This window comes from Ostrinia nubilalis, chromosome 4 (assembly GCF_963855985.1).
Source record: "Ostrinia nubilalis chromosome 4, ilOstNubi1.1, whole genome shotgun sequence".
NCBI lineage: Eukaryota > Metazoa > Arthropoda > Insecta > Lepidoptera > Crambidae > Ostrinia > Ostrinia nubilalis.
This window is the reverse complement of record NC_087091.1, coordinates 16507232-16520019: the sequence shown is the minus strand read 5'-3', so window position 1 is coordinate 16520019 and position 12788 is coordinate 16507232. Positions and strand designations below refer to the sequence as shown.

At 36.1% G+C, this 12788-nt stretch overlaps 1 protein-coding gene and 1 long non-coding RNA gene across 2 annotated transcripts in view; both read right to left on the bottom strand.

Annotated features, from left to right (window-relative positions):
• Positions 1–3606, bottom strand: part of LOC135071399 (transcription factor RFX3) — a 29528-nt gene extending 25922 nt beyond the window's left edge. The window contains exons 1-2 of the mRNA XM_063965191.1: positions 3601–3606; positions 2294–2387 (exon numbers count right to left, since the gene is read on the bottom strand). Of these exons, the coding sequence (XP_063821261.1) occupies positions 2294–2387; positions 3601–3606 (100 nt within the window). The remainder of the gene's footprint in view (positions 1–2293; positions 2388–3600) is intronic.
• Positions 3607–3844: 238 nt separating this feature from the next.
• LOC135071282 (uncharacterized) lies at positions 3845–7077 on the bottom strand. The gene is made up of 3 exons (XR_010257233.1): positions 6861–7077; positions 4729–4814; positions 3845–3948 (listed from the first exon to the last, which is right to left on the bottom strand). It is a non-coding gene; the product is annotated as an uncharacterized LOC135071282 (long non-coding RNA).
• Positions 7078–12788: the final 5711 nt, after the last annotated feature.

Here is a 12788-nt window from a genome sequence, read left to right as displayed (position 1 = left end):
GATAGCAACGAAAGAATAAGTCGCGCTCCAAGACAGCAGCCGATATCTCGCCCACGCCCAACGCTATAATGAACTCAGCGCCGAGACAGTGCCACGGCAACCTATAATTATGGCACAGAAACCTTAGGCCCGGGGGTGTAACTCACAGGGGTAATAGGACCGGTAGCGAGGCACCTCCATACCGCCGGAGATCTCCCAGGCAACTTGCCCTGGACCAGACTTCCCAGAAACACGCACCGGCCTAACAGACGCCCGTCCCGCTCTAATGCGTGCGCTCTCGCTCTAACGACACCCACTCTACCACCCCACCTGTATTTTGACCATTGTAAGAGAGATGTAAGCGATATAATTGCAAACTTTCCCCTTTGTAGAGCATTTATTGACTATGTACTGGATTTATTATACAGGCTGTTCACAACTCAATTTTTTCTCAATTTTTTAGCCCAATCGTCAAATCAAAATTCGTTTATTCGTGGAACATAGGTAAATTACATATTACAGGTGTTAAAAATTAAGTGGTCGGTAGGGTAGTCGTATGTTTTATTTATTTATATATCAAGTACAGTATTATTAAAAGTGTAGATACGCGTATTATTGCTTTTTCCTTTAACTGTCTTAAGGCTTACTTCTTTTATAACGAATGTAGCGCTTAGATTAGGTGTGCACGCTAGACTATACCTAATAGCACTCAACCCCAAGGTTTATAACTTTTTATACCGTGTAATGGCTATGCTCACGTGACATTGGCAAACGTGGAAACACAATAGCCATAGAGGAGAAGAAGAAGAAGAACATCTAGTGATTCTTTTTTTTATCTATTTAGATTATAGATATTATCTACACTGAGACAAAATCACTTTGAGCAACTTCCGAATTTAGCACACTTTCATTCTTCGATGGTTAAAAAGAATATAACTACCCCGGTTAAACAGAATTAGTACTTGAAGATGTTTAGATGACAGATAAAGCACCAAAGAATTGTTAGTGAGAAGTGTTATTGTGTTGCACAATACTTACTATATGTATCACACATTTTAACACAAACTCATCAACCAAAATGATCAGATTAATCTCGATTTTATCTTACAAAATAATGTAAAAGTCACAACACATAAACACGAAAAAAAAGGGAGCACCCGATAATCGTAGACACATAGCGGCGCGGGGAAGGGCGCTTGGCACGCGTCAACTCAAAGGTAGCCAGCACCTGTCGCGATATCGAACCATCCAGGTAGATAATCCGCAATTACACCCCAATATTACAACCCCTCCGCGATTAAAACTACTACCTACATCGACACACTAAAGACCATTTTTGATTGATAGCAAAAAATTAACAAGCACTTTTAATATCGCACTGACAGGTAGAGATGATCAGATTGAATTTCGGAGGGTGAATCTGTTGTGTATTATTTGTCCAGATCAAAGGCGCGATCAAAGCTTCCGCGACGTTAGTGTGTTGTGTGATATCATAAATAGAGGACATCGCAATAAAACCCTGCACCAAAGCACACGTAAGTTATTGTTGTTATTTGTTTGAAGTTCTTGCAAATAAAAAACAGGTCACGTGAACAGAAAAGTACCAAAATGTTTTATCATTTTTTATATCACGAATACACGTCAAATTATTTTACATACATGACATGAGTGATATAACCTTTATTACAAACAAACAAAATTATACAGCTATCTATAATTTAGAAGAGTTATCTTGATTCCCAAAAGTAATCATCACGGTTACTCTTCGAAATCAAGAATCTTCGGCGCGCGCAGCGATCCTTTCTCGAACAAAAGAACGTAAGCGGTTTTTTAAATTGCAAGAACCAAAATATAGCATGCTAAAGCCAACGAAAAAACAAAACTTGCTTTCTTGGTCACTGTCGGCCTCGGTCTTCACAGTCAGCGCTTCGCCGCCACGCCACGAGTCCTGCACTGCACGCCCACACAAACAAAATAAAATGTGCTAAACAAACATAATGTGCAAACAAAAATAAATAAATACATGCCTACAAATAAAAGTATACATGCTTTACATAAACTTATTGGATTCTAATTTGTCCAAATAATTGTAAATAAAAATAATAAGTGTCTTCTTTCGTGCCAAATTATTTTAATTGTATTGCAATGTACGTCACAAGATAATATCACCAGTTAACTGGCAGTTTTTATTAACTGCCAGTATGCAGTTTCTGTAAATCTTGTCTGCTGGCACTACGCTATGACGTCAGTCCCCTGGGTAAACAAATAAATACAAGTGACACGTGCATAGTAGCGTAAACAAACAAACACTTACTTGCAACGGTTATGTAGGTGTGCTGGGCTTCAGTGGTGGGGCTGGACTGGCCGGAGCTCTCACCGTTGACCTCCACTTGCACAGTACTCGACACCTGGGTACCAAAAACCAATAATTTACAAAACTACTCAATGAGTTCGAACTACCTGCTGGCAACAGAGGACCCCCGCTGAAAATCAGTTTCGAGACAAGCCCTGGCGCGGTCTTGAAGTATGCTGAGCGGGTGCCTTTTTGTCAGAGGGGCACAAGCAGCTATCTGTCCACTTGTGTATCTCTTTCTTTATGTACCTATGTCTTGCCTGCTTGTATACCTTTATTTCAAATAAAAACATTCTATTCCATTCTACCTGCCAACGTAATAATTCAGCATCAATAGAAGTGTAACTCAAATCGCCATTTCCAGTAGTTTTCCACAGACGGATTCACGGATATAAAAACTGTCTGGCCTGCACGCATAATCGCGCACGCAATGAAAATGCGTCACTTTCTATCACCTGATGCTACCAAATTGTGGCAGCTTCTTGTAACATATCGCTTTTCTTTCATATAGGTACGATTGCAGCACCAAAATATACATCACAATATAAAAAAATATTTAGGCAGTTTCGGTTAAACTCAAACGTCAAGTTTCAAGTGCCTTCAAATTGACGAACTCCTTTTTACGAAATACTGAAATGGCTTCGCTTTTAGTGAAATCCCAAATTTTAAACATCCTGATATAGGAAATTAACTTTTTTCTTTGCTTCATTTCTCGAACATGCTACAGATAGCCATCGAATTTACAACAAATAACTGCTTACAAAGAATAAAAATGTGGGTAGAACGATATAACCTAATTTTTTTCATAAAACATTCAATAAACGTTGTTCATTTCACGCTAATTTATAGTTAGTATAGATTTGGGTGCTTGCCAAGTGACTGTGAATTGTAATTTAAATGCGGTGCTCGTATTTAGGAACCTAATCATCAACCCTAACATTATGACAAATCTAGAATACTTTCAAGTCTCATAAAGGCCACCAAACTCCTTGTAGTTCCGCGGTAAATTACATGTTTTCACATTAACATAGCGCAATCAAGGTGAACTAACCGGCAGGGAAACGCTAGTACTGAAATTATCCAATGACCCGTAACTGGCTAGGCAAAATATAAATGGTGTGTCACCAACATAATGCTTCGCCGTGAAGTGAGGTGCCGAGAATGTCACTTTTGTCTAAAATGAGGGTAGCATTCAACATTTTTTCATTTGCAGATGTACTCCTAAGTCCAATCAGTAAACATCCTTTCAATTCATTTATTTCTCTTACATCCATGGTCTGAAATAATGAACATCAACCAATTCGTTCGTTAGTTTCATCCAAATGACGTCCACGGCTAGACAAAGGCCTCCCCCAAGGATTTTCATAACGACCGGTCATGCGCTGCCCGCATTCAGGTTCTTCCAGCGACCTTCACCAGATCGTCGGTCCACCTAGTGTTGGATCACTTCAATATCTGTACCTGTTGTATGGCGTGCATGGGGGATCTATCAATATCGATATTTTTACCTGCTGTATAGCGTGCTGCAAATGTATGGAGTTGGGCAGCTCGGGGATGACGATGAGCTCGCGCACCGCGCTCGGCGACCCGCCGCCGCCCGCGCCGTTACTCGTTCCCTGATCACAACATAGCGGTGTAAACTACAAGCAATGAGGGCTATCGTTTTAGCGCTCACCAGTTGGCGCCACTGTAGAGTAAGGTCCTGTCACTTGCTAGTAGCGAAGACAGTGGCGCCAACTGGTGAGCGCTAAAGTGGTAGGAGGACTATCTCATTTGCCCTCATCAAGATGTCGCCACTGTAGAGTAAGGTCCTGTCAATCGCCAGGGGTGCCAACTGTTAAGTATAAAAACGATAGCCCTCATTAGCAGCAGACAATTTAGTTACAAGTTTAAGCTTCGGTTGTAGAACAATCATATACGGCTTGAAGCCTTTTAAAGTCTAAAGCTGTAATTACTCGTTTACTTTACTACATAATATAGGTCAATCATAATGAATCGATAGGAGTCGTCGAAATGGAATTTTAATGTTAAGTCAAAGTCCATTTTCGGCAAACTACCTTGTGTATAGTAGGATCGTGAAGCTATGAACTTGTAGGTATGTGTAGACAACTGACGCATTAGTGAGGAAGAAAAATCGAAATAAGTATGGAGTCCTGCAGAGTTCCAAGATTGAGCTGCAAAACTAGAAGTCAGATAAAACGACCGTTTCATACTTTCTGGGTTTTATCTGGACAGATGGCTCCTCGCAGCGTTTCCGCAGCCCTCTGAAGGAACCTCAGACAGACTGGTCTTTACGTAGCAGCATCTACGTTTCCACAACCTTTCAAATTAATCAAGTGAGCAACAAGTTTGAAAGAAGAACCAAGTGAGCTAATGGCTGGTCCATAGCCATTTACCTGAGTGGGGGCCGCGAGTCGCGCCGCCATGTCTGGCGAAGCGGGCGGCGACGACTCCACCAGAACCTCGTCGCCGCACTCAAAATCTGCAACAGAATACCATACCCATCATAACAACTCGTCACAGTCCATGACACACATACACCATGCTGTATTGTTTTAAGATGGCAGATAGACTCATGTTGAAAAATTAATTTGTGAAATATCGTACTTTACAAATGCGTCATTATGACGCAGTGGTTCAAAATTAAGATCCGTAAGGGTCTTCGCCACTGAATTCCAGACGCGGCAGTTTCGAAATAAAAATCATTATATGTTTTTTTTATCTCGAATCTGGGTGTGCTAGAAATCGTAATGAAATAGCCAAAATAGGTCACAAATAAATAATGTATAAAAAATAAACCCATCATCAAAACAGAAACATTAAAAAGCTAAAAAGTAACATGATATTCATTACACACCAGATAATACCTATGCAACTTAATCTATGGCAAATTGCATTTCCCCCTGTTGTGAACAACAAGGGCTGCCACCCCTTTGATCTACCTGCACTCACTAATGAAACCTTATATTTAATTGCACATCATTATTATAATGTATTACTTTGATTGGTTTCCTCTATTATCAAAATGAATGAAAAAAAATATACAGCCAAGCATACAAGATCTATCAGCTTGTTTAAAAAAAAATCTTTTTTCCTGTGTATGTTATACCTCAGTGAAAATTAAATTGAAAACTAATATTAATTTAAAATTTTAATATGTAATTCTAATCAACAAACAATGCCATTTTTCCCATATTAAAAAACAAAAGTGATTCAGAAAAATAGTCTTATCTAATTTTCATTTTATATTATGTAACAAATTATAAAGTAGAAACATTTAATAATAAAACATCAAACAAAATAAACCAAATCAAACAATTGCATAACGCTATCCAAGCGATAGAGATGTTATTGATCTGCCTGAGCTCGGGTGGCGGAGAGCCTCTGTGGAGCGTATCCAGGCAACACCTCATCTGTCCCTCCGCACCGTCGCTCTCAACATAACAACTATATAATAGCACTCACTCTCAAGGTAAAACACGTTCTCAAACCCCATTTCGGACATTTTGAATCGTTATTTGGGATTTATGAATAAAATAGCAGTTTAACACAACAGTTACACATTATTGTGAGGCACTACTGATAGACACTGAGAGTTGTATTGATCAAACAACTGTTACTATGTGGTTGCTGCCATGTTAGGCAAGCTTATTTTGAGTACTTTTGTTCTGAGGTGTTTACCACTGGAAGCGGTGTGTGTCACTGTTGGTGAGGGGTGCGTGCAGGTGTGCCGCGCTCCAGTGATGCCACCTGCCATCTACTGACGTGACATGCATGGGTGAACATATTGCCTTATTTATTGTAACAGTTTATTGCTGCCATATTTATTGTGTTTTATTGAGTGGTGGTATGATATGTTTAGAATTTATTTATTATATGTTTATGTGACAACTTAAATTTTTATTACATTAAAAGTTGTGTTGAACTAATAAATCTAAAAATGTTAATCAATGTTAGTACAGTTGACATTTTATAGTTTTTTCTGTGCAATAAAAAAATGTTCGTGATTATTGTATTTGCTTAATAATTTGATTCTGATTTCTGTACATAAAAAAATAACAAAAGTATTTATTTTTGAGAATAAAGGATGTAATTTAGATATTTTGTGGGAAATTCAAATGTTAATCAAAAGTATGATATTTTTATGTGCGAAAAAATTATTACAATTTCAGTAAGTCTCCACCCACTCTCTTGTTTTGTGATAATCAAAGGTGTGCATGAAAAATTATAAATAAAGCAGGGTGATGTACTTTTGATTTTACTTTTCCCAGAATATTACGGCGAGACAAGTGAGCTCGTGCCGTGCCAGGCGCCGCCGCCGCTGCCCTCCCACCTAATGTATTCTGTGATAAAATTGATACGCAATCGTTCGCTCGGCCGGGATCGAGGGGACACATTTGGGACGCCACTTGCCTTCCGGGATACACGTCTGATGTGTTGCTACCTGATTATTCCGCATAAGAATACAATAGAGTGCTTCAAAGTGATTTAGATTGATAAATTGAGACAAAATTAAACTAAATCCTACCTGCCAGCCATACTTTGATCTGTCAAAAAATTCTTCACTCTGGCCCACACAAAAGCTGCAATCACTGGTTAACCAAGATTTAAATGAAACTGCAGTTGATACTAAACGTGATATAAAGCGAATATTTATGAAGATTTATGTAACACGATAGGGAAATTGACTTATCAATGTTGTTGTCTTGTAGCTACACCCGTTTCCTAGGCTACGGTATCCCCGACCAAAAATGAAACTGAAATGAGACGTCATCGCTAGGTGGCGCCTGGGTCATATGGGCCAAATCGGATACATAGAAATAGAAAATGTAGGTATTTTTTAATTTAATGTTTTTCATCTTCATACCCTAAATACACTGCAAAATATTATGAAAGGATGGAATAAAAACATGATGAAATTATTGATTTATTAAGATAAAGATTGGTGTTTAAAACGTTGCCCGATTATTGTTTGTTTACTTGAACGCGCTAATCTCAGAAACTACTGGTCAGATTTGTAAAAAATATTTTTGTGTTGCTTGGATAGCCCATGAAGGCTTTAGGGCCTAAAACCTAACGTTTAGGCTATAGAATATCATCCTACAACCAATAGGGACGGAGCAGTAAAGAAAAATATTGCATAAACGAGAAATATTAATCAAACTACTTTGACGCGTACGAAGTCGCGGGCACAGCTAGTTCAAACTATTTTCACGCGTACGAAGTCGCGGCCACAGTTAGTTGTATAATAAAAGTTAACCAAACCTTCTACATCAAAAATATATACAGAAGCGAATGGACTCTCTTCTTTAATTGGCTCCATACTTCGTCCTCCGAGAAATAATCTTGATCAAACAGCAGGTAGTAGTTAGTGCAAGGCTTTCAAATTCAAAAATCACCTTGGTAATTAATTATTGTTTACTGTTTATTTACAAACCAATAACCAATCCGTGCCAATTTTTGACGGAAAGTGATTTTACGTATTGGTTTTCTTTTTCATTGCCATTTTCTTTTCAGCCAGTACTTACAACATATCACTAAGAGTAGGCGCACACCAAAGAGCATAAAAGAGTAAGAGACGGCACTCCATAGATATTTTTTGAGCTCACGCACACATATGCATTTTAGAGAACGACCCGCAAATGTTTACCAACCGCACAAACTGCAGGCGGAGCTACCAACATAATGCCTTATTTTCTGACAGTATTAGTGACGTTCGTAATAACTTATCGATTATCGATACTTTGCTAGGGTTGTAATTGCATATCGATATCTAGTATAGGAACCTTCAATATTTTAATGATTACTATTTTTATTTTATACTATGTGTAAGTAAAACGAAGTTTTGTAACGTAAATTATTTATTTCGAAATAAAATAGGTATATTACAATAAGTATTGAACATGACATAGCAGTTGTAGGCATGAGGAATTATTGAATATTATAACAAAGTACAGAAATGATAATTTTGTAAACTTTTATTTTCACAACTTTTTCTAAGAAAAAATAGGATTTTTATTTATAAACATCTTTAATTTTCTTATCAGCTGATCGAACCTCAGCCTCAAGATTACTTTTCAATGCTTTGTTGCTGTGCTTTTTTACTTTTGTCAGCAAAATTGTTTTCACTTTTTATGAAGCTGTCATTAATGATTTTACAACTTTTTCTTAGAAAAAGGTAACTTAATATTTTAAACATCTTATCATAAATTTCTTTATTATGTTGTTGACATTTAAACCAACTAAAATTACAATTTGTACTCAACATTAAGAAAATGAATTTTCCAACATTTTCCATATATATCTGGTCGGCAATATGGTCATGATAAAATTGTTTAGCTTCATTTACGGTGGTACATAATTGAATTGTTGGATAAACGAGACTTTTTTTATCATGCCACCATTCGCGAAGAGATATATATGCATACAAATCATTGTCAACAGGAGTTTTCACGCTCAAACACTCTTCACAAATTAAACAAGAACTGTTCTGTAATAGTTTGGCAGCTAAATACCCGCTTACATATACTACTGGTTGGTTTTCAAGGCTACACAAATTTTCAATGGGCTGTTCTAAGTTTTCAGGGTCCGGGATAGACAACACAGGATAAAATTCAGTGTCTGTGGAATCTTGAACATTAATTTTTATTTCTGTTGTTTTTAAATTAGTTTTTAAAATGTCTTTATATTCCAGCATATGTTTATTGTTGTCTGCTTCACAATTAGCACTTCTGCTATGAGGCACTTTCAGCCCAGTAACCATGCTTGTTTTAAGCGCTGCAGTAAAGTGCGTGATAGTGGGATTTCTATTGGTTACACTGTGTTGCCTAATGATTCCAAATAAGTTTTCCAGAGAGTCTTGGTTAAACTGTCTAAGGTTCATATATTTAAACCCTTCATTCTTTAACTTTTCCCAAATATCGTTTAAGGATTTGATAGATATTTGATATCCCTTTACGCATTTAACATTTTTTAGTATCGTGTTTTCTGCTGTTATAAATTTTATGGTTTTTAACTTATCAGTATAAAAGGTCCAAGACTCAATGTGATTACTTGATGTGGAAACATTTTCCCGGATCCCTTTCTTTACGTCATTTAAAGATGATGGACCATTTGTACAATCAAATAGTTTATCTAACTGTTCAATCACAAATGCTGTATCATTGCAATCAGAAACTTCTTTCCATGCCATCATTTTTAAAATAGCTGCCACGGTATTACTCAGAGCATGCGCAGCATACTTCACCCTCATCTTAGTTTTGAATGTTGGATTTACAATGGTACTATTCAGTTTTTTAAAATTTAAAAAATTTCTGTTGTGTTCTTCTGCAACTACCAAATGCCTCCATTGTGCAATTTTTCCATCGAAAGACATATTTCCACTTTTAAAGAAATTGTTTCGTAATGCTTTGAACAAGTGAGGGATGTCATAGATTATAAAAATTTTGTCATTATTTACAGAGAAAAAGTTGCTATCTATGCCTTGTCCACAGTTTCTTTTTAACATGTTAAGAGCTCCTATATTTGTAGATCCCTGATCACAAACTGTTGTTAGAACCACAAATCCGATTTCTTTTAATTTTTTGATGATGTCCGATATAATTTTTGCCAGTTTTGCTGTTGATATTGTGCCTTCCACAAAATAGTGCGCAATATATTGTTTGTATTTATGTTTAGCACCCTGTATCATAAACACTAACGCATGGTCTGCAATTTTCTTTTCTCGTCCCATGTTCTCGCCCTCTCCATAATCCACGTAGCCATCCACTTTATCAGCAATTTCGTTATAAATTATCCGTTTCTTTAACGCCATCTCGTCAAATATTAACGAGCAATATTTATTTTCCTTTGGCATACTTGATGCTTTTGCCTCTAACATATCAATTATATTTTTATTTATACCAGGCTCCATTGGTATATTTTTTAAAATCCTTTGGAGCGTTTTAGTGCTTGGTAGCGTAAACAGCTTTTGCATATAGCGGTATGCTTTAGGGGACCGTTTAAATATAGCCAAAGCATATATTTTGTTGGCTAAAGTCCACCTTTTTCCTTGTGACTTTTTTTTGTTATTCTGCACTACATCCTTTACTAACGATGTCAGCACTTCCGAATCTAACTTGTCTAAATTCACTCTTGACTTCGCTATATTCCTTATTGTTTTTTTTGCATTTTGTAACTGTCGCCAAAGCCTCTTCTCTTTAATTGTAAATGTTGATGAAGTGTCTGTAATAAAAACATTTCCATTAGTAAAAAAACAACATTAAAGCAAATTGAATTGAATATTGGTTAATTAATCAGCAATTTTACTTAGTTTTTTAAATTAGGTATGTTTTATCTTACCTTTCATTTCAATGTTTTTCTTAGGTCTTTTATAACTGTGGACTAATATTTCTGCCTGTGCATCGTGATGGCAAATGTTTTTATCATCTGAAATATTATAAATATGCAAATTAGTTTAAAATTTATTTTGTTGTTTTATGAAACATTATTTCCAAATCAATCAATCATTATCAAGTTTTAAAAAAATGCAAAGACAGGATAATGATAGCTCTTCTCATAAAATATGAAGCGTGGGCCCACCTTCAATAACAATGACATAATATTAAATTAAAGGCATTTAGAGGTTTTAATGTTCTGCATTCTGGATGCGGTCTGCAGGTATGTCAAGACAATCTGTAAGTGGTCGTGATAAGGCAATCAGTCACGTGTGCTTTGCGTTCTTTGTTCGTATGCGCACGGTCAAATCGCATTAATATAAAATGTACAGAAACCTAGAATGTTGTACATATAAGTTCATTTTGACCTGACTGCAGACTGCAGAACGCATCCAGGGTGGCATTCTTTAGTTTGAGGGAAGGCATATTTTAGAAGGTAAATAATTAGTTTGTACACTTACCATGAGTAATGGGTTTATAGGTCATATGTTCTGGTGCATTGGAAGTAGAAGGAAGAGGTTCAAAAGTTGTTTTCGCAGAAATACCAGAATCTGGTATATCCACAGCTCCCAAACATGTTGAATTTAGTTGTTTGGTTGTAGTTGTAAGGGGAACTGAAAGCAGATAATGAAATGTGAATTGGGTAATAAAATGTCATGTTCTTACCCAACTTTAGGGTACAATCAGTCTAGTACATGTCTTGCTCACATTAAAAATTACTAGCTTATAAATATTATTAAACTAGCTGACCTGGCTAATTAATGTAGATTGCCTAAAATTTTTCAAATTGGTCCGGTACTTTTTTTGAAGAATTTGTATTACACAAATTACTAAAGTCCCTCTAACTCAACACCTCATTCTAAGCTAAATTGTGTTACGAGTGGGTTTACTACAATATTCAAGCTGTGGGGTTCTAACCCGCACTTTAGGCTATCTTGGCTTCGAGTTATGGAGCCGATCAAATACAAACAAACAATTAAATATTTCCTTTTTATATTATTAGTATAATTTTAGATAAACATACCTCGTTCAACTGGATTTGACTTCTTTGGAATGCAATATGAATGATCATAAAGAACTGTAACAAAGTATAGATATAATTAATAATTGAAATTATATATTATTTATTGATAAGCATACAACACATTCATGTTTGTGGTTACAAAGAAAGAACCTTGTTAAATTGCATTCGGTTGGTTTGTTTTGGAAACCAAAGAAAATTAATTAAGACATCTAAATAATTCAGAAAAATTGATAGATAGTAAATTAAATTTTTAAAAAATAGTTGAAGTCATCATCATACCTGTCTTGAGGTTTTCTTTATTGGAGTCTTTTACATGAAGAGGAAACTCTGTCAAAACTTCATCTGGCAAGATGGGATTGCTCAATTCCAGTGTTGGAATAGCTGAGTTCTTCAGCCGAGTTCCTTTGGCATTGAAGGATTCAGGAGTGAAGTGCCCACCACAAACAAACTTAAGTTGGTGTAACTTTTCAACAGGTACATATGCTAAGTCTTCTATGCCAGCATTTTTAACCCACATTCGACAACTGAAATAAGAAATACCTATTAGAAAAGAAAAAGAATAACAAACTGAAATTTATTCATCAACTAATTTCTTTTAGTATTGTTATGCAATTCATTTACAGAGTACGAAACAAAATACTGAAATTAAAAATTGGTTATGGTTATTTACTGTATGATTAAAAATATTAATCCCAGCCTTTAAGTTTACACAATCAGTAAAATTATCTTGTAATAAATGAGTGTTATTAGAAACTTACCGGTCAGAATCCAGAGGAAACCTACTCAAAAGTAAGGGTGATCCACCACGACTTCGCCTCTTATTACAAATAACGCACTTCTTGTTGTTTCTACTCTCCATTATCAGTAGAAGCCTAAAATGAAATAGGTATTAGTTAAACAAAGCCTATAATTTCTCTCCAACTAGTGTCAATGCCCTGGTTCATGCATTTACCAGTTTTGAAAGTACATTTACATTTTCATCACATAGGGTTGTTTT